General features: G+C 41.3%; 2 protein-coding genes across 6 annotated transcripts; one reads left to right on the top strand and one right to left on the bottom strand.

Annotated features, from left to right (window-relative positions):
* Positions 1–1,213: 1,213 nt before the first annotated feature.
* sytl2b (synaptotagmin-like 2b) lies at positions 1,214–16,884 on the top strand. 4 transcript variants are annotated; one of them, XM_028970323.1, is made up of 19 exons: positions 1,214–1,277; positions 2,486–2,594; positions 6,636–6,787; positions 7,294–7,375; positions 7,823–7,889; positions 8,066–8,156; positions 8,238–8,858; positions 9,021–11,477; positions 12,794–12,892; positions 13,204–13,257; positions 13,352–13,437; positions 13,529–13,648; positions 14,940–15,109; positions 15,187–15,289; positions 15,370–15,531; positions 15,695–15,773; positions 15,994–16,093; positions 16,209–16,414; positions 16,550–16,884. In XM_028970323.1, exons 2-19 carry the CDS (start codon positions 2,494–2,496, stop codon positions 16,696–16,698), a joined length of 4,899 nt encoding a protein of 1,632 aa, XP_028826156.1. In that variant the 5' UTR covers positions 1,214–1,277; positions 2,486–2,493; the 3' UTR covers positions 16,699–16,884. The 4 variants fall into 4 exon arrangements, 3 of the variants coding, with proteins under 3 accessions (XP_028826156.1, XP_028826159.1, XP_028826158.1); XM_028970325.1 differs by having other exon boundaries at positions 1,254–1,277; positions 2,446–2,594; XM_028970326.1 differs by lacking the exon at positions 13,529–13,648.
* Positions 16,885–17,883: 999 nt separating this feature from the next.
* On the bottom strand, positions 17,884–20,730 carry LOC114784490 (zona pellucida-like domain-containing protein 1). Of its 2 annotated transcripts, none has more exons than XM_028969929.1 (11): positions 20,674–20,730; positions 20,452–20,573; positions 20,145–20,371; positions 19,883–20,067; positions 19,732–19,804; positions 19,550–19,647; positions 18,988–19,068; positions 18,721–18,892; positions 18,516–18,615; positions 18,408–18,434; positions 17,884–18,305 (listed from the first exon to the last, which is right to left on the bottom strand). In XM_028969929.1, the coding sequence occupies exons 2-11, from the start codon at positions 20,561–20,563 to the stop codon at positions 18,175–18,177; spliced, it is 1,206 nt and encodes a 401-aa protein (XP_028825762.1). In that variant the 5' UTR covers positions 20,564–20,573; positions 20,674–20,730; the 3' UTR covers positions 17,884–18,174. The 2 variants fall into 2 exon arrangements, with proteins under 2 accessions (XP_028825762.1, XP_028825763.1); XM_028969930.1 differs by having other exon boundaries at positions 20,683–20,719.

Raw genomic sequence — 20,730 nt, 5'->3', positions numbered from 1 at the left:
TTCTAGTGTGAGGGAGGAGTGGATGTGGAGAAAATGACAGGCTCTTACTCCTAAATAATCAGGAGGCCAGCTCTATGGTGTATGGTGTATCCCTGTAATTCTGGATAAGGCCGTAAATGTAGAATACAAGCAGAAATCGTATTGTTACATCCTGGCCCCTCTAGGCCACAAGGTGGCGCCAAATCCTCCCTGTTCTTGTGTTTGCAAGGTATTTAGACCACCTGATTTGTCTAGTCCAGGTCTGTGATGTGTAGTCGCGTTTATTGCGTTGTCTCTGCGCTGAGACCCATGCCTAAGGACACATGTAACTTAAGTCTTAAGCCTTATTAATGTTCCATTCATGTTTAACAGAAATAAAGTCCTCTATTGGGCTGGCGCCCCGCCCTGGGTGAGTGTCCCAGGAAGGGCTCTGGCAACACTGACAGTCTGATGGTGTCTGAATACAAGCTCATCTGGTTAACAGCAGCAGCAAAATCGTCCAACTCAAGAAAAAAAATATATTGCACGTGTTGCAACAGTTAACACGAGTTAACATGGGCTTGTCCCAATAGAACATAAAGCAGTAACTTGTCCACTTTAGCCACACCCAAGAACGGATGGTTAATAAATAATTCATACACCAGTTAATCTATTACACCAGAGCCTGGGTTCAAATTCACAAGGCCACAGCGCAATCCAACACACAAATTAAACACATAGAAACTAATTTTCGTGAACAAGTACATAGAAAGAAGTACCCCACTAAGACAGCTAATTAATTACCAGTCACCTTGAGCGCACAGCCAATCGCCTTGAGCAGATTAGCATAGTCCCGCCCCTCTGGCTTTGATGTGTCAGGCTGACAAATAAAATTAACTGATGATGTGAAATAAATACATGACTTACTTAATTAATTGACTCATTCATTATGCTATTTCTCATTCATGACACATTTAATTAATGAATAACCTTAATTTTTGAATAACTCGAGAAACATCTCCACTCTCCCCGACATATCAGTACCCCACGGCGGGAAGCTTCTCATCTGTCGTTTTCGCTTCACGCCAGCTTCACACCAAACAGAGATCCCGCACTTTCTAAACTATAAAGAGAGGCCGGAAAGCCCCGCCAGCATTTTTCATCAAATCTGATTTGCCTAATGGGTCGAAATGCCAATTCGTGTGAGCGGTAAAATTCCCCGTGCGCGCGCGCGCGCGCCCGCGCTGCGCGCCCCCGCCAGCCGGACTTCAGACGAGCTGCGCCGCTTCTCCAGGCGGGACGCGCCTGGTCCACAGCAGGTAAGATCCTGCCGGATTCTGCTGCTCAGCCTCTCTCTCCCCTTCACTGCATCTTGTTGGGTCTCTTGTTGGGTCTCTAGACACATTAGAATCGTTTAAGGTTTTCATGGATTTCAGAGTGTTTTATAGACAACAACAAAGTGGTCTTAGGCAGCAGAGCTGTTTTGTGGCACGGACCCAGGAAACGAACATGATGCCTAATTGGTTAAATGTAATTACAGCCAGGTTACACAGAGTCACAGACTAACGCCTGACAAGTCAAAGGGACTCCTTGTGACTTGGATATTTTCTCCCGATGACTCGATTTACCACATTTAGTCTCTCCTCTGCTGCTTCATCTGTTGAAGCCAATTCCTATTGATTTGTATGGCACGTAATGCAAAGTCCATCATAAAATTTGAATTGAATGTAATGCTATTTACTCGAATGAAAAGCCAGAGAAGTTGTATGGCAAACATGGTAATTTGCAGCTACGTCTGATTTTCACAGCAAAATAACAGCGATCAGAATTTGCATTCGGACCTTGTGCTCACTCTCCCTGAGATGCCGCGGGTTTCCTCTGGGCTCTCTGGTTTCCTCCTGCCATTCACAGGCTTGTACACTAGGAAGATTGGCAACTATAAATTGTCCATAGGTGTATGTGAGTGAATATGCGTGCACCTTGCAGTGGGCTAACGCCCCGCCCTGTGCCTACTGTCCTTAGGAGAGGGTGTGTGTGTGAAGGAGGGGGAACAAGGTTTTGTTGAGTTTCTTCCACCACATAACATAACTGTTATGTTACAGCCTTGTTCCATAATGGATTAAATGCATTTTAACACCCCATAATGATAATATGAAAAATGTTTACTGAGAAATCACATTCATAAGTATTCACTGCCTTTGCCATGAAGCTCAGAATAAAGCTCAGGTGCATCCTCCTCCTAAGCCACTCCTTAGTAAAAGGCGCATGGCAAAGGCTGTGAATACTTTGTGTGATTGTACATGTGATTTCTCAGTTTTTATTTTTTTTAATAAGCTATTAAGTATTATGCCAAAACCTCAAGTAAACCTTTTTTGCATGTTGTCCTTATGGGGTGTTGTGTGTAGAATTCTGAGGGAAAAATGTATTTAATCCATTTTGAAACATAACAAAGTGTGGAAAAAGTCATGCGCTGTGAATACTTTCCAGATGCACTGGAGAAATGACTTGTTATTCCTCTCCTATGAAGAGTGAACCATGATTGACTTGAGCTACCTGACTGAGGAGGAGCAGGAGGTCATCCTGAATGTGCTGAAAAGAGATGCTGAGCTGAAGAAGGCTGAGGGGGCGCGTGTCAAGTATGTTCACATCCTCTGTTATACTGTCTATACTGTCTATACTGTCTATGTGTTACTGTGAATATTTAAAAGATGAGAACATGAACTGATCACACACAGAAATAAAGTCCCTTAATATTTTCTGTATCATTTTTAAAAAATAAAAAATAAAGCACCTCACATGGCCAGTAGCACAGTCTATTACAGTTTCTATTGCGCAAAAACAAACATAATATGCAAAACTTGCAAAGAAATCTGCTCACTTAACTTTACTCAGTAGCAGGGGTGGCCAGACGTTTGCATGCCAGTGTATATTTATTAAATAAGCTAAATGAATGATGTGAAGTCTTGCTTGATGCAAGTGCAGGTCAGTGTGACCCACTACATAATTGTTATCATTTTTTCCATCATAATAGAAACCCTGAGTTTTTCATTGTGACAAACTGACTTCTTGAGAAGTAAACAAGTCAGAGCTAAGCATCAAACGAATTCGTCCAGAATGCAGAACCCGGAGAGCTCCGTACTCGCTTGTCTTGTGTCAACTTCCTTGATGGCTGTGTACACAGGGCCTGTGCAGGTGATGTTTGTCTCGCTGTAATGTGATAAGGGCTGTGCCGGATCTGTACCGCTCATCTTCTGTCTGCCTGGCTGTGCAGCGAATAATTTGATTTAAGCTGTGACACGTTTGCAGTGGAACGTGGGCTGTTGGGTCATGTGGGAAAGGTAGAGAAAGAAAACACTAACTTTACAACAGCTCCAGTAACCTAAGTAAGGAATTAAGGATGTAAGGAATTAGATGGTATCACGGCTGAGCAAAATCCATCTATACAATGCCAAAATGCAACATTTGTTTCTAGAGAGCACTTATGTATTTCAGAGGAAAGGCTTTATTTATTAAACTGGTGCACTTGTGAATGCACTGAAGGAATTCCCGGAAGACAGGCATGGATCAAAATCAAAGGATTAAGACAATCTTGTGGAATAATGCCCCCCTCACATGATCAGTTAAGATTCTCTCTACTGGGATGAGCAGTGGCAATGTTAACATGTGATTTTCATCAAACCTAAAGGTTAATATTTGCTCTAACATGTCTGTTTAAACAGTCCTGTTTTTTAAAGGTCTTTACCTTGGTCACAAGAAGATAAAGCAGCTCCTTGGTAAAGGCCAACAAAAATCAAACCAAAATTTATACAGTACAGGCCGAAATTTTGGTCTCACCTTCTCATTCAATGTGTTTTCTTTATTTTCATGACCATTTAGATTCTCACAGAAGGCATCAAAACTATGAATGAACACATGTGGAGTTATGTACTTAACAAAAAGTGGAGACCTGGTCTCCACAGTCACCGGACCTGAACCCAATCGAGATGGTTTGGGGTGAGCTTGGGCAGTGACCAAAAGAGCATGTTGATCCTGCTGGAAATTCTTTCATTATTATTGGAAGATACAGGAAGATACAGCTTCGCCTCTGGTGGGAGATTTAACAAACTGGGTCAACCTCCATCTACACCAGTTCATTGAGAATCTACCAATGTAAATTGTCATAATAAAATAAAGTAAAACACATGAGAAGGTGTGTCCAAACTTTTGGCCTGTACTCTATATATTTTCCTGAACAGCATGCAAAAATCAGGTTGACCAAATTTTGTCAGAATTGTTTTTTTAGACAACAGTTATCCTATGTTGTTTCATGCTGAGCTTCTCTCAGCTATGACAAGGATCACGGTCTGCACCTTTGCCCTAGAGCTATGCTGTACACCTTGGACATGCTGTTGGCTAACATGGAGGTCTGCACTGGGACTGGCTCAGTGGGTCGCTGAGTTGGGACTAACTGGCCAGTCCAGAGCAGTGCTAAGGATTTTGCGTCCGGCATTAGTATTGGTCTCAGGGACAGAGGAGCAGAGAGGTCAGGTCTGTGGTGTCATGACGTTTTGCAGAGAAGGAGCTGACTTCACTGCATGGTGAAAAGATTGGGGTGTCACTGAAAAGTCACTCAGACTCAGCAATGTCTGGCAGGGTACACCACAAACCATGGCGGGAGGACAATTAAGGACAGTTGTGGGTAATTAAGGCAGAGAAGACAGCCAAGACATATCATACAGTAATGACGCCACCTGCTGGTCCAGGAGCATCATATAGTTACAAACCCATTTTAAAACAGCAATGCACTTTTCAAGGTAAGATGACTACACCAGGACACAATATTCAAGTTGAGTTCTTACAAAGCAATCATATCATCGAAGCATTACATCTTTTGATTTAAATGGCACACATCTGGAGATGTAGCCTAGCATCCTATTGGCCTTTTCAATGGCTTCCTAATATTGGTGAAAATAGGACAGCAACATATACACCCAGATCTTTCTTAAACAAGGCCAATATCCCTTGAAAATCTTAAAGGGATTGGCCAGAGTGTCAAATAACCACATTATGATCACTGCCTGTGGATCAAAAACTGTGACTGAGTTGAGGCACACGGCACAATTGCATTATATATAACAGAAACAGACAAATTAAATATTCATGCGAACCTTAAACATAAACTAACGGAAATCACTCGACTGAACGGACACAGAACTGGAGCAGCACATCTGTGGAGGAGCATGGAGGATTAAATAGGGAAACGGTAAACACATGAAAACGATCATTATAATTAAGGCAGTTTCAAAAAGAGCATGTTGATCCTGCTGGAACTTCTTTCATTATTATTGGAAGATACAGGAAGATACAGCTTCGCCTCTGGTGGGAGATTTAACAAACTGGGTCAACCTCCATCTACACCAGTTCAGGTTCATTAATCAGTCTCCCACTAAATTCACTCACAACACTGTCCAGGAAATAGAATTTAGGTCAACGGAGTGACAAAGACTAAAGCTTCAATCATTCGTCTTGAGATATTTAAAAATGTTTTTCATGCCGCCACCATCCAGTGTCTCTAAGGTAAAAGCATATTGTATTGTTGAATAAAAGACGTCAAGAAATCATAATTGCTTGAGTAGAATCAGCACACCTCATCATGCATGAGGATGAATATCTCTTGATGATTGTGTTCCCATGCTTTACTTTACTTTACTTTACTTTACTTTACTTAGCAGAAGATTTTATTCAAAGTGACTTACAAGAGGAAGACACCAGCAATTCTCATAGATTTTGAGTTACAGAAATATGAGCCCTGATAAGGCCTAACTTGACAGGAAAAGAACATGCTAGGGAATTGTTAAGTGCTAGACAATTTATTTTATTTTTTTTGTGCATGTGTTAGTGTTACACTCGTCTGAAATACGTTTTAAACAAGTGGGTTTTCAACTGCTTCTTGAAGGTGGTGGTAGTCTCGGCTAGTCGAATGGAGCAGGGCAAGTTGTTCCACCAGCCAGGGACAACAAAGGAGAACAGAATCGATTGGGTTCGGAGACCCCGTGAAGAGGGAATTTTCAGTCTCATTTCGTTTGCAGATCTGAGAGGGCGTGCAGGAGTGTAGCTAGTAATGTGTTGATATAAGAGGGTGCACTTCCATTTACAGCCCTATAGGCGAGCATCAAGGATTTAAACTCAATGCGAGCAGCTACAGGGAGCCAGTGGAGAGAGGTGAGAAGAGGTGTGACACGGGTGTGTTTCGGCTGATTGAAGATGAGACGGGCTGCCACATTTTGGACCATCTGGAGTGGTTTTATGGTGACTGCAGGGGCTCCAACCAGGAGAGAGTTACAATAGTCGAGTTTGGAGATGACCATTCCCTGGACGAGGAGCTGCGTAGCCTGTTGTGAAAGAAAAGGCCGAATCTTGCGAATGTTGTAGAGAGTGAACCTGCAGGATCTGAAGATTGCAGCAACGTGATGGTTCATGCTCTTGTCATGTACGTGTTTTGTTTTTCTTGTGCTATTTCTGGACTGGATTAAGTCTGATTTAATAAAACAATTTACTTCTTCTGGAATGTGAAGTATTCTCATCCTTGCGCATTTCTTTTTAGACCATTAAGTTTAGGTACTTTATTTTCTGATACAGTGTAAGTCCCATTGCAACACACAACTTCTTTTTTTTTTAATGTTCTCCACTACCACCAGGCAGTTGCAGAAGGTTCCACCCAAAGAGTGCAGCCTGAAGAACATGACAGGAGAATGGTTTTATGAGGTCAAGTCGAAGAGACACAGGGACACCATCCATGGCTCTGACATCATTGTGGCATCAATGAAACAGGCAAAACCAAAGACACCAGGTAAGCCTGTCCCGACCTTAGTTCTTAAAATGTAAAAGTAGATTCCCTTCTCTCTGTCTAGCTCAATTACACTTTTGATCACACTATCACAAGAGATAGTGGAGTTAGTGGTGTGTACGTGATCCTGATGTGAGTGTGCATGAATTTGTCAAAATGTCAGTGCTCAAAATTGAAAATTATAGAGGGACAATGTAATACAATATTATACAATACAAGAAATCATGTGAGTTTGTAGTCTGGGCTGTTAGGGAAAGTGAATGGAGGAGCCATATTAACAACCAACATAAAATTCGAAAACTCCCTTGAGATGTATTATGGATCTCATCCCATGTCTATCTGTTTAATTATATATAATTATTAATATATAAGGAGAGTGAGACTAAGACAAAAAAAAGCTGCCACTTCCTTTAGCCACCATATAAAAGTACATTATGTGTGTTAGTATGTTAGCATTAAATGTGTCATTAAAAGCAGTATTTTTTAATGGAAAATTGTCTTTTTCACAGATATCACTCCTCCTTGTTCTACCAGTGGTAGAACCCTTGAACTCTCATCCAAACCGTCTGTAAATACAGCGGAGTGCACTGAGTGAGCATGTGCTTCTGTCTTACACACACAGAAATGTGATTAGTACACGTTTGAATACCAAAAACTCTTCATGTGAACTTAATCATTGCATCGAAAATGTGACGCAATTGTTTGAGTGGCTTATCCTACTTGCTTGCTCTTAAAGGTGTGGACATCTTGTGTTTTTAAGTGCCTGATGACTCAGCAATGGTCAACAGAGGCGTTTCTTCTGAATACCTCTCACATTCTTTAGGTTTAGGGCATGAGGACTGACTAGCTCAGAGAATTTATTAGCCTACTGCATCTAAGATGCTATAATAAATGTATCTAATTTGTGTGTTTTTTTGTATTTAAGGCAAACAGTTTCTGATATCAATGCTAGAAATAGTGTACATTGTTTAAATAGTGTAATGTACTCTGTAACATACTCTGTTACCAACATGTCGTGCACATTAACTCTTTCCACAGAGAAATAAATAACCTGGAGAAAAGCATCCAGAAAGACCATTTGAAGAAAGACATGCGATCACCCAAGGTGAGTTGAATAAGATCAAAGAGGAAACTCAGTGATATTTAAATTACTGTCCCCATTAGGCTGAATGTTGTTCATCTTCCAATCTTGAATGTAAGAGAAAATAGAGCTGACAGCTTTGTGCAGACAGCAATACATTGTTGTCATTACTAATAACTTAATTTGTGCCTTAATTGAAGCTAAGGCACAACCCGTTTAATAGTGAATCAGTGAATTCTGATGGACATTTGATGAATGGAACGAAAGCAGCTGACACATCTACAGAACCAGGTGAAACTACATTTAGTTACATTTGATTTGAAATGATTTATCTGCCACATTTTATGTGTCTATATAATTATATTTTTACAGAGCCTTCGCTGAAACATCTGCAATCGAACACCACTATTATGAAAATCCATGGCCAAGAAAACCCTGTCCGAAGGCCTCTTGGTCCTGCCCCCGTGCCAAAAAAAAGAACCATGTTGAACAGAACTCTCACAGATAGCAGTGGGTCAGGTACAAGAACCCCTGCACCTCGCATTATTCACAAACAAAACTCGAGCCGTAGTTCTGCTGACTTCCAGGCTGCTGAAAGTGCAACTGGACGAGGAGAACCTGCAGAAATGGAGAGGGCAGGAGGTGAAGCTATCATTCCACAGTTCACAGATCTAAAACATTCTCCCTTATTGGATGCTGACAAAGTACAAATGTCAGATAACAAAGCAGAAGGACTGCTGGACCTGCAGATAGCTGCTGCAGAATCAAAAAACACTCGGCATGTTGAGGCTCACCCGAACGTGAGTGAAGTTGTTACAAAACAGTCTACAACCAAAAGTGCAAGGTTGGCAGCTGGGAAAAATCAGTCATCTGAGCTCAACACTAGACAACTAGCACAACATCAGCAGAGGGAGACTGATACCGACATGCCGGTGTACAAAGAAAAGTTAGAAATTAGAGCAGTCAATCCCGATCTGCGGAAGGCGAAACTTGGTAAGATTTGTAATAGTTTTCTTATAAATCTACTAGGCTACTGCTTTTGGTTATTTGGTTATGTGTATTAATGTGTATAAAATGTATTAAATGGCATATACAAAGTTGTCATTTAATTAATAACGCTTTCACTGTGACATTTTTTCACTGCAAACTTTATAGAGCTGTTGCCTGTCTTGAAGGAGACTTACCCTTCTTCCACATTGGATAATGCAGAAAAGTCCATGGCCATGCTGGCAGAAGAAAATACATCTAAATCTAAACTCACTGAGGCAGAGGGGGAATCTATCGCTAAAGTTCTTGAATGGTTTAGCAGGAGTTCAGACAACAGTAACAGGGAAGACGATGAATCATCTATACAAGACTTGGATGTAACTAAGGAAGATACAACAGATTTTGAAGATGAAGTTAAACAAATAAACCTGCCAGTGCGTGGGAATATTTATTCTATCACTCCTCGCCAAGGTGAAGGGAAAGGCCGCGAACTGGATGTTAGACTGTTTCCTGGCAGTTTAAGTTGGTCAGAAGAGCAGAGCATTGGTCCATATGAAGAAACAGAGGCCCTGGAAGAGGACAATGCCCTCTCAATACAACAATTGCCGGGGAACATGGAGAAGACTCACACTGCGCCATTAGACAAGGAGATCCCTTGTAGTGAGCACCTTAAAGGAGATGAGGATCTCACACTGCATGATGAGTCCCATCTCTCTCATCTGAGAACTATGTACAATGAAAAGCCACCCAAAATCGCCGGCCTAAAGTCATTCTGGGAGAGAGAAAATATTGGGCCTAAAATATTAATCAGCAGATCAACTCTTAATGCTGACATCAAGCCCATTAACCAAGGTGAGATTAATCCGATTAAACCCCGAGAACGAGTTAAAGGTAGCTCTGAGCCTAAAGCAATAGATGCAAAACAGGGAAATGGGGAGCAAGGGCAGAGGTTTGATTCCGATCTCAAAGGGCCACCATGGTGTACCTTATCCCCCCAGCAAGATGACAGAGATGAACTTGTCCAAAATGTTTCTATGTATCCACAAAGGGACACAACTGTCAAAATGTCCCTACTGTCATCTAACAGCAACTTGACTAGGGAGCCCTTGAGTGAGACAGAGAGACACATTACCCATGAGCCTGTTGTGTCTTTAACTGGGCAAAAGACAATTCCTGGAACTGAAGAACAAGAGGACCTTTTTGAATCCAGCTTTATATCCAGGACCAAAACCCCTGTGCCAACCAGTTCAGTTCTACAAATTAAACAAGATCTTCAGCAGCCAGAAGGCAGGGGGGACAAAATAAGACAGCTAAGATCCTTCTGGGAAAATGAACGAGTTGGCCCAAAAATGAATATTTGCAAATCAAAAGATGCAGAATTCAAGTTAAACCAGTCTCCAGTGCGTTCTTCTGCCAGGTTAAATAAACGATTTACTAAGTCAGCGTTCGACCTTCGAAGCACAGGCCTTGGAGCCAGTAATGAATGCAGTGACAGTTTCCTCCAGCAGCCAAAGAACTTTTCTATGGGCCCAGGGAAAGACAAAAATGAGAAATCATCTATAAGTGATGCTCAATTCAAGAATCTCAGAGACTTCTGGGGCGGAGCACCTTCATTTCAGACTGGACCAAAATCACCATCGAGTAAAGACAGACCTCATAAACCAAAAGGACATTTGACAAATACTATACAGTTGGTGTGTCTGGCCGATCCAGTCCAGTCAGTTTCATCTGGAAATTGCAGTGCTAGAGTTATGGAAAAGTCCAGTTCACGAGTATACAGGGATGAGAACCTGCTCACAAAAACAAATTCATCCAAAGAGCATGCATCCCCAGCCTTGCCTAAGGAGAGGCATAGAAACATCGATAGATGGGCAGGAAGCAGTGCCAAAAGGTCATCAGTAGAAACGAAGAGTGGAAAGTCCAGCCACAAGTCTGTTGAGCCAGATCATAAAAAAATGTTCCATCAACAGTCAAGGAGAAATTCAGAACAAATTTTAGCCAGTGCAGTAGTCGCGAAGTCCTGCACCAGTCAACCGAGGATGCCTACCACAGGCAACCTGAATGAAAGAGCACAAGCCCTTCGTCGTGCCACCAGCATGCATGTGCTCAGTGCTGGTGACGTTCACGATCAGACCATGCTGTCAAAAAAGACACTAGAATTGAATATGCAAAGGTCCAAGAAAGGACTAGATATTAGTATGGAACAGTCCAGGAAAGAGGATGACATTGTGTCATCAAAGACATTGGAGATAGTTAAGAGTAGAGAACGGATAACTGAGAGACGGCCATCAAGAACTTCAGAGGACTCTGAGTCACAGCAAGTACTTGCCAGGTCCTTCATCCCACGTGACTATCAGCATTACCTTGGCATCTCTAATGTCACGGACACAGAAGCTGTTTTGGATGGTGAGGAGCTGAAGGAGGAGATCTGCACCTCCTTCAGCACCGAGTGTGACTGCAGCAGGTTTGGTGAGCTGGTTCGGTCCAGCACCCCATTGGGTTCAGATGAGCTAACTGGGCGAAGGGAAAGTGGCAGCCAGCGTCCTGGAAGCAGAGCTCGAGCTTCTGAAGGTGGCCAGATCGGCATTTCCGAGCCATGGTCCACTTTCCAGAGAAATCCACAAGGTACAAATTCCTCACAAAACTCTATTGTGCATGAGGAATAAATGCCTTCCATTTATCAACCAGTCAGTCAACCAAATGTTATTTATATTACCTGTCTGGCAAAAAAAATAGCAACCCACCAGCCACCCACAGTTAGAAACTGAGAATGTAAAAACAAGCCCAAAAGGCCAAAATGATAAAAGAAATAATGAAATTATCATAATTAAGTATATATGTCCCTAACTCTGACTCACCCAAGGTGCACAGTTTATATCACATAGAATTTTATTGTTCGACTCAATTGCAGAGGCTTGGGTTTCTTGGGTGGTGACTATAATTGTAAGATAAATGCCTCATTAGATAACTCCTTTCTAGCCAAGATGAATGCACTTGTCTGGAGATCTTGGGATAACAGATGTCACAAAAGATTATGCATTTTATCACATCCACACACTAGATTATTGTAGAATAAACTCTTTTTTTATTCCTAAGCTTTTTTTACACAATGGTCAAGATTATTTGTTTTAGAGATTGTATTGCCCATTCAGATCATGCTTCAGTTCAGTTATCATGTATTACAATGGCTGGCATGTGTCTGCCCCATCCTGCACCACCACACAGGATAGAAGGGTTTACTGGTGCTCACATCAGGGACGATTCTACCGGGTGACTGATTCTGAGAAGCTAAAATTTGTCCAACATCCTTGCACAAAATCCCTGGTTTTGGTAATAAATAAAAAAAAATTATAAAAATTGTTTTAAGTCCTCAACAGTTTTAAAGGGCATGTACATCGGACAAATACTCACAAATACACATTTATTTTTTGAAAACCTTTTTACTTTTTCTCAAAAAACCTACTTGTTTACTTTTGGTGGCAACTGCTTGTGCCAAATCACACCTGCCACTCTTGACCATCCATTCCACTCTCTTTCACACTTCTCATTGCTCTAGACAGTTCAAAAGCAAATTATGTTGCAAATTGTGATTTAAATCTTAGTCAGTGTAACCACACTGAAAAGGACTCAAAGGCAGAGGGATAGGACAGGTAGTCTGATGTTTGTGTATTTTTAAGTAATGTAGTTATGGTTAGCATCATCCTGCGGTGCCCGTTCAACACTGCTTGCAGTTTTAATTAAATCTGTTTAATCTGTCCTCCTGCCCCTTGCTGTGACAATGTGCCACAGGGACTTATCTTTTAGAGCCCCATCCTTTTATACCATTTTTTTGGAGTATGGGAACAAAGCAAATGAACAAGGGGCAAGTTTATAATGCAATTAATATAATTAAATTACTTAATCACTTACTTATGAGAAATGTGATTTTATTCTGATTCCAGGTCAGGGTGAGGACGACGGGCCATTGCAGAAGGCCTTAAGACGAGCAGCTACCAGGCCTGCATTTATCAAAAGTCTCGAAGACCTAACCTCTCTACCAAGTAAGTATTGCATATGCCCTAGGCTCTTCTGATTTTTAATACATCTCCCTAAATGTATCCATACATTTGATCAAAGGTTTCCTTCACATTGTGGCATTGTAAAGAACAAGATGGTGTGTGTCTTTATCACAATGCAGCCCCTGCTTGAGTATCCATTGCAGAGTCTCCAGTGTCTGGATCACTCTCATTCTGACATTCTTTAGATCTTATCTGTCTCCATTGTCCATTTTTCTTTTGTATGATTGTGCCACACTGGGGTATGATCTGCCACACCCCAGTGCTCCAATTCTCAAATTAACTTTGCCTTCCAGGACAAGAAAAGGAAAGTGCCAAAGTGGAAGACTTTGTGTACAGCAGCAATGATGGTAAATATGATGTGCCCCATGTCCATGATGTGACTCATGTATGGACTCTGACAATAGGCACATTTACCTGCCTTGTCCTTCTTGTGGCCCACAGAACCTTCCCCACCGACATCCTCACTCTCAGATCCAGAACACATGAAAAAAATGAGCAAATCTGTCCCTTCCTTTCTGCACAAAGAGGTAAGCTGATATACACCTTGTCTCTCAGGATAGCAATGTGTCCTGGAAGTACAGAAATCATCTCCAAAGATTTGTGTTTACTGTCTTTTAGAACGAAGGTGGTGAAAGTGACGCTACCTCAGTCCGCAGTATCAGAAGTGCCAGAACTTGCATGAAGGGCCAATCTCTCACTAACCTTAGTGATTCTTCTGGCATGGCTTCTGTCTCATCTGTATGTCCTTTCCGAACGCACTCTAACACAGCTTCTGACGTAGAAATATAGCACAGACCTGCTTACTGGTGTTTTTACGGAAGATTTTGAAACACTGCAGCACAGCACACGGTGACACAATGAAATGTGTCCTCTGCTTTTAACCATCACATTTGGTGAGCAGTGGGCTGCCATGACAGGCGCCCGGGGAACAGTGTGTGGGGACGTTGTGTCTATTAGCTCTAACCTGTTTTTTTTTACTTATCCTAATTCAAAAAGGTTCTTGGGTTGACTTGCATGCCACTGATCTTCTGAGATTTTAAGATCCACTGATATTCTAAGATTTGGTGTGATATTTTGTTCCTTTATAATTTTTTTACCCAATACACACAAATCTTATTTTCTGTGCCTTTCTGGTAATCAGTATGTCTTTTACTTACCTAACTATAGATATCTACTGATATTTTACCTTTGCATGCCATTGTACATACAGTCCCCTCCAAAATTATTGCAACAGCATGGCCAATAAAATTGTTTGTTGCTGTCCATAGACAGTTCTCTTAAAAATAAAAAAAAATATGGGTGGCATAGTGACAGAACAGTCAATCTTACATGACACACCCGAGTTACAAGGACCATGTTACTTTTGCTCAGCAGAAAAACTGGGTGGTTTGATATGAAATGCTTTATGTCCAACGTTCGACCTGGGAATAAAACTCGAGAGTCTGATTTCTCTTTTAATATTCACATCTGAATATGTTTGAAGGGACTGTGTACTGATGACCACTTTGAAGATGTGGCACTGAAAAATGAAAAAAAACAAAAAAAAAACATGGTTACGGCCTGTCCCAAATGCACCTACTGTGTCTGGATGTATCCTCTGAATCAACCCTTAGGTGGAAACTTTGAAAAATATAAATTCTTAACAGTCAAGAAAAACAATTAACACACTTTTCTGTCATAGTTTCAGAATTAATTGCAAAATGCATGATAATTATATATCTATCCATAGTGATCGAGGCATTATGGCAAGTACTGGCAGTATGGGGGTGGTAGTAGCCTAGTGGGTAAGACACTCGCCTATGAACCAGAAGATCCAGGTTCAAATCTCGCTTACTACCATTGTGTCCCTGAGCAAGACACTTAACCCTAAGTTGCTCCAGGGAGACTGTCCCTGTAACTACTGATTGTAAGTCGCTCTGGATAAGGGCGTCTGATAAATGCTGTAAATGTAAATGATCTGAGTCATTTTCAGTCTGTGCTAATTCTCTGACATTTTGAGATTTTATTTTATTTTTTCTCTCCCAACCAGGTTAGTGGTAGCGCAATGAGTGTCTACAGTGGTGACTTTGGAGGCATTGAAGTTCAAGGGACCATTCAGTTCACCTTGAATTATTTGCAGAAATTGAGAGAGTTCCATATCTTTGTTGTCCAGTGCAAAAATCTGGCAGCTGTTGACTCCAAGAGGAACCGATCTGATCCGTAAGCTTTCTTAAAAGGGGTTACCTCATTCCTCACTTAAATAAGAGTTCCAGTTTTTATTGAAATCTTTCTTTCAGATATGTTAAAAGTTATCTCATACCTGACAAAGCCAATCTAGGGAAGCGTAAGACCTCTGTGAAGAAGAAGACCATTAGCCCAGTGTTCAACGAAATATTGCGGGTAAGGGCGGAAATCTTTCAACAATATGTAATAATAACTGTACTGAATGCATAACTTACTCCACATGTCTTTCCGTACAGTACAGGGTTCGTATGGATTATCTAAAAACCCAGACTCTCAATTTGTCAGTGTGGCACCATGACACGTTTGGAAGAAATTGCTTTTTGGGTGAGGTGGAAGTAGATCTGTCTACCTGGGACTTTGGGAACACTCAGATGAACTACTTGGCCTTGAAATCCAAGGTAAGACCGATGCTGAAGATTCTGAATCTGTCCTGCAGAGTTTGCCTGAGCTTGTGTAACTTTGGGCACTGAAAACAACAGTGGAGTAAAGAGAAACCTGAAGTAGAAGGGTTGTTAAAGTATGGTTAAGTAAATTAAGTTAGTGGTGCATTTGGTTCCTCAGACTGCCTCCAACCTGCCACAGTCAGATTACAGAGGGGAGATGAGACTTGCTGTCCGATTCCTGCCTCCGATTCTGCACTGTAAGCAATTGCTTTTGTCTTGTATTCATGCCTTACCTGTGGAGCCTCGTTTATGTAGAATGAAAAAAAGTTTGTAAAATTTAGTCAAATTTTACCACTTTAGGTACTTGGACAGAATATGTGTGGTAATATCATATCGCTGAATAATTTTCTCCAAGTGGTAATTCAAGATAATGGAATCCTCTCACAATTATTCTTTGCTTTTCTTCTCTTTGTTCAGCTAAAAAAACAATGGGCTGTGGTGAAGTACACATATGGGTGAAGGACTGCAAGAATCTTCCTGTCATTAGGAGCTCAGGAATCGACCCTTACGTCAAGTGGTACAGACCAAATGGGCATTTAGATCGTTAGGCTTGCTCCAATCCCGTTTGTTTCTCATTATTGTTTGGGGTGTTCTGTGTGTTGTTTAATGGGCTCCAATTCATGCCTCCACAGTTTTGTTCTCCCGGACACAAGCAGGAAGAGCCGCCAAAAGACGCGGGTGCTGAAGAAATCGGACTGCCCTGTGTTTAACCACACAATGGTGTATGATGGTTTCCAGGCAGAGGACCTGAGAGAGGCCTGTGTGGAGCTGACCGTGTGGGATCGGGATCGACTGGCCAGCCACCTCCTCGGGGGCCTGCGGCTTGGCCTGGGCACAGGTACGCTGGTGGAGCAGAATTGTTGTGGCTGATAATTATGGAAGTAAGAGCACCATGTTGTATAGTGTTGGCAGCATATAATGTGCATTTAAAATATATGAACTTCCTGAAAATTATCTGTAAATATGACTGCAGGCAAAAGTTATGGAGCACAAGTGGACTGGATGGACTCCACTACCCAAGAAGTGTCATTATGGGAGAGGATGATGAGGAACCCAAATGACTGGGTGGAAGATTTGCTGCCCTTGAGAATGCTAAACAAGGCCAAAACCCAGTGGAAATAAGCACAGAATTATCAAATGTTATTTCTAATATAAGGACATATTCAGATATACATAAGTATGTACTTATACCGCAGACATTATTTAATTACTCTGTGTTTCAAAAGCAACATCATTAATATTTCACTTTATTACATTTAACAGTATTTGATTGCATGAAATATGCTTTTTATTAAAATATCCAGTTTATTTTTCTCTGTTTGCTTTTTAAACCTCAGCTTTGCAATCCACAACTGCAAAAGGCATGACTTTACATTTCAGAAACAGGGAACCATCACCGTTCATTCATTTTGCTCATTATTTCAGTATTTGAGTTCCATATGTGGTAAATTCCGCAGCTCAAACACAAGACTGACTAAAATGAAGGGGAAATGTTTTTACAAAAATGTTTGTGCTTGTGGTGTGTCTGCATGTGCACAGACAGTGTAAATCACATGTGATTAGATAAAAATATAAAGACAGAGTCCCATGCGGTCTCATTTTTGGGCCAGCCAGAGTTGCATTTTCCAGACAGTTTTATAAAAAAAAAATGTTCAGATCAAGTAATTTAGTGCAATGAATTAAACTTTGGTTTAATGATGGACAGCCCTGAAATAAATAATTGAAGAAAGAATGAAGAAAGAATTGTTAGCTAGTTAGAGGAAGACGAACTACAATTTTTGATGGAGTGTTATTATTTGTAACATGATCTTCTACATCTAATGATATATTTATGGACAGAGTATAAATGGTAGAAGGCCATGATGATGAATTCCACATTCCACACAAAGAGTTGGAGTCGGTAGTGGATGGAGATACCTTCTAATGGTGAGTTAGATCTGTCCAAAGACCACAAAGACCTGTTAATGTCAATTTCCTTGTCAATTTTGGAAATGCTCTTTGAGTTCTTTAGCCTGGCCACACAGACTCTTGGAATTTTTACAACCTCAGCAGTAGCAGATTTTCATCAGGGACCTAGAAGAGTGTCTGGGAATCTCTGCTCCAGCAAGTGATGCTACCATTCTTTTTGTGATGTTTCTCATTTAAATTCCAGATTTATCTGATGGTGAGTCCCTTAATAATCCAATGCCATGTGAATGGTTCCAGTCATGGCTTTGGTGTGACTGCTACACCTCCTACCCAATCCAAGTAAAGCCAAGTCATGTCAAAGCCAATGTGCATTTTCAAAGCTACATTTTTATTTGTACATGATTTGGACATATAAAACAACACTTCATCATGATATCATTAAACAAAATTACATGTGACATTTTAACAAATTGAATATGAAATAGTTTGAATGTGTATTAACACTGGGACATTAGATGAGTGCAAATTAATTTAGTAATGGCTGATGCTGCAGTGAATGATGCATAATTGTGCATAATTTGTAGAGTAAGTGTGTCAGAATGTTAACAGACACTAACTAGATTCCTGTATGCAGATGAAAGAAAAAGTCACAGGATGTGAAAGTGCCGAATGGATCCTACTGCTGTAGGGTCACACAATGCGGATCACACCCTTCTTCACAAGAAACACTATGAATGCTGCCATGCCGATGCAGAACATGCAGAGGACGCCTGTTGTCACGGCAACACCTACTAGATCAGTCTCTGCCTGGGACGAATGAGCTGAAAAGAAAAACAAAACAGGAATAAAAAGCAGAGGAGAATATTCATTGGTCACAGGAACAAAATCAGTCTGGTTCACTTTCAAAGCTTCGGTTATCTCACTTTGAGTTGTTGCCTCAGTTGGGTCACCTGCAGTCCATGAAGAGAACAGTTAGAACCTAGGAGCACATTCAAGCACATTTCCTTTCAATGAAGAGAGCATCTACCAACCGTTTTCTACTTTGGTCATGATGGGTCCAGAGGACACAGTGGCCATGATGGGTGTATCAGGTGACACATCTCTCCTCCTTCTGGCGGTGGTGTTACATTTCTGTCAGGAAATTAGTGAAAATACTTCATTATGTCGTCATGCGCTGTGAAATTTCAACTGAATTCCGTGCCATTTGGATATGGATATGAAATGAGCAGAAGTTACTGGCAGCATGCTGGCGCAGGAGGAGTTTTCACACAGCCTCGTGACACAGTGCAGGTAGAAAGTGGAGACAGTCAGGTTTTTGTGCTCCACAAAGCGGAATGCCTCAAAGGAGAACTGAGCTCTCTGAGCAATGCCATTGAGCGGTACCACGGTCTGGCCGTCTTTCGTACACCTGGGGCAAGGTCAGAACCACAGATCCAGCTGAGCGACAGCATCCTTCGTGAGGCAGATCAAGTCCTTCCACTTTCAAGGAACAAGGATAGTTACCCAACAAAAAGGTCGTAGTAGGTGCTGTTTGCGGGAAAGGGACTTGTGCTCGCATAACACCGGTCGAGGAGCACATTAAACCTTAAAGGTACAACAACAGCAAGTTAAACAATATCACACCATCTGATCTCTAGCATGTCTAGCTATCCACTTCTGTTGACCTTTAAACTTTTCCGTCTTACTTTCAAGCAAGAAACACGATCTTTAAAGATATTTGCACACATGTTGCATTGAAGGGTGCAGGATTTAAATTTTCAGAATGAGCAAATATATTGTGTGAGAGATGCTGTTCTGGGTGACAAATAATTACACACTACCTAAAAAGGCTACTTCTGTAGGATACATATAACTACCAAGTGGTTCTTTGTTGTTTTATCTCTTTATTTAAATCCACACAGCATTTAGTACTAGTTTGAAAATAGTCCCCTTTGTGTCACAGGAGGAATGTGGCACATCGGTGTGCTAATGGTTTCTCACAAGACTGCAAATAAATGATCATTTGCCCAATGTCATCCCCTCCCAGTTAGGCTTGCTTCTACTAGCAAACACACAGAAATAATACTTGTCTGTTAAATTGCTGGCCCTGACTTCAACAAAGATTCTGGTCTTCAGCTTTAGGCCAGTCTTAGGCACCAGGAGTGGCTGGGTGTATGCTGCATCCTTAAAAAGCAGAATTTACTGCAGTCAGATGACAGTTTTTACATGACAACATTTATTAAGACACCTCACAAAGGATTTTCTTACAGAATAAAGGGACATGCTAAGTGTGCTGATGAAACTTCCATTGTTGTCCTTCACTGCCAGGCTTACTCCTGACCTGTTCAGAATCATACGTACGGTCTCAATGAAGTTACATTACAGAAAAAGCTCCAGAGCTGATTCGGGTTGTACTCACACGCTCACTTCTGTGTTGTTAATCAAATACTGCAGAGGATATCGGCAAGAGAACTGATACAATATTTCTTGGCGGTACGTGATAGTTCCAACACTGGGATCCAGTGAGCTGATGATCCCAGAAATGTTGACAGATTGAACATTGGAGTAGTCTGAAAACGGACCTGTTCCAACATCACTAGAGATCTGTTACAGAAATAGGAAATGAGTACAAAGAAAGAGCAGAGCATGAAACAGGAAGACATTCATCAAATATCTAGTACCTTCAGGCTGTTCCCACACATGGATAAAAATTTTTCATTTATAGGGAAGCTGAATTTTAAAACTGGAGGATTGGTAACCACATCTGGAGTCCCACGGCACTCTGGAGTTGTGAACTTTGCGTTGAGGGCCATTAGAGATTCGTTGTATCCACCATAGTACACGGGGCAAAGTAAGATGCTCAGATCCATCCTGTCCGTTCCACATGTTACCATGATGTCAGAGTTGCCTGTTGAAGACATGAGAGAAGCTGTCAGTACCACTCATACATACTTCTGCATGGAGAGACGGGGAAGCTGAGGAACTCACTGGGTGGTCTGTAGGAACTCTGTGTACTGCACAGAGTTGCAGTTGAGTTCTGAGCATGAACATAGCAAGGCAGAATGAAGCCAAGGAGAAAAATCCGCACCGTTTGCCACATCGCTCTTAGTCTACAAAAACACACAATGCATTTCATAATCAATATTAAACGTCTGCAATTCAATTTCATTCCTAAATGGACACTGGCTAATGAAAGACGAAATGCTTTACCTCACATACCAGCACAATGAAGCAAGTGAATAGCTGCACTTCTTCTGTGACTTTGTG

The sequence above is a fragment of the Denticeps clupeoides genome, chromosome 2 (assembly GCF_900700375.1).
Source record: "Denticeps clupeoides chromosome 2, fDenClu1.1, whole genome shotgun sequence".
Classification (NCBI taxonomy): domain Eukaryota; kingdom Metazoa; phylum Chordata; class Actinopteri; order Clupeiformes; family Denticipitidae; genus Denticeps; species Denticeps clupeoides.
The sequence above is the reverse complement of the archived record's forward strand: the minus strand, read 5'-3'. Positions and strand labels throughout refer to the sequence as shown.

Coding starts and splice junctions, on each gene's coding strand:
- sytl2b (XM_028970323.1), top strand. CDS start 2,494: ATGATTGACTTGAGCTACCTGACTGAGGAGGAGCAGGAGGTCATCCTG. Junction 12,893..13,203: donor AGACCTAACCTCTCTACCAA/GTAAGTATTGCA, acceptor TTTGCCTTCCAG/GACAAGAAAAGGAAAGTGCC. Junction 15,110..15,186: donor AAGAGGAACCGATCTGATCC/GTAAGCTTTCTT, acceptor TCTTTCTTTCAG/ATATGTTAAAAGTTATCTCA.
- LOC114784490 (XM_028969929.1), bottom strand. CDS start 20,563: ATGTGGCAAACGGTGCGGATTTTTCTCCTTGGCTTCATTCTGCCTTGC. Junction 19,648..19,731: donor TTAGCATGTCCCTTTATTCT/GTAAGAAAATCC, acceptor CTGCTTTTTAAG/GATGCAGCATACACCCAGCC. Junction 18,893..18,987: donor TACTACGACCTTTTTGTTGG/GTAACTATCCTT, acceptor ACCTTGCCCCAG/GTGTACGAAAGACGGCCAGA.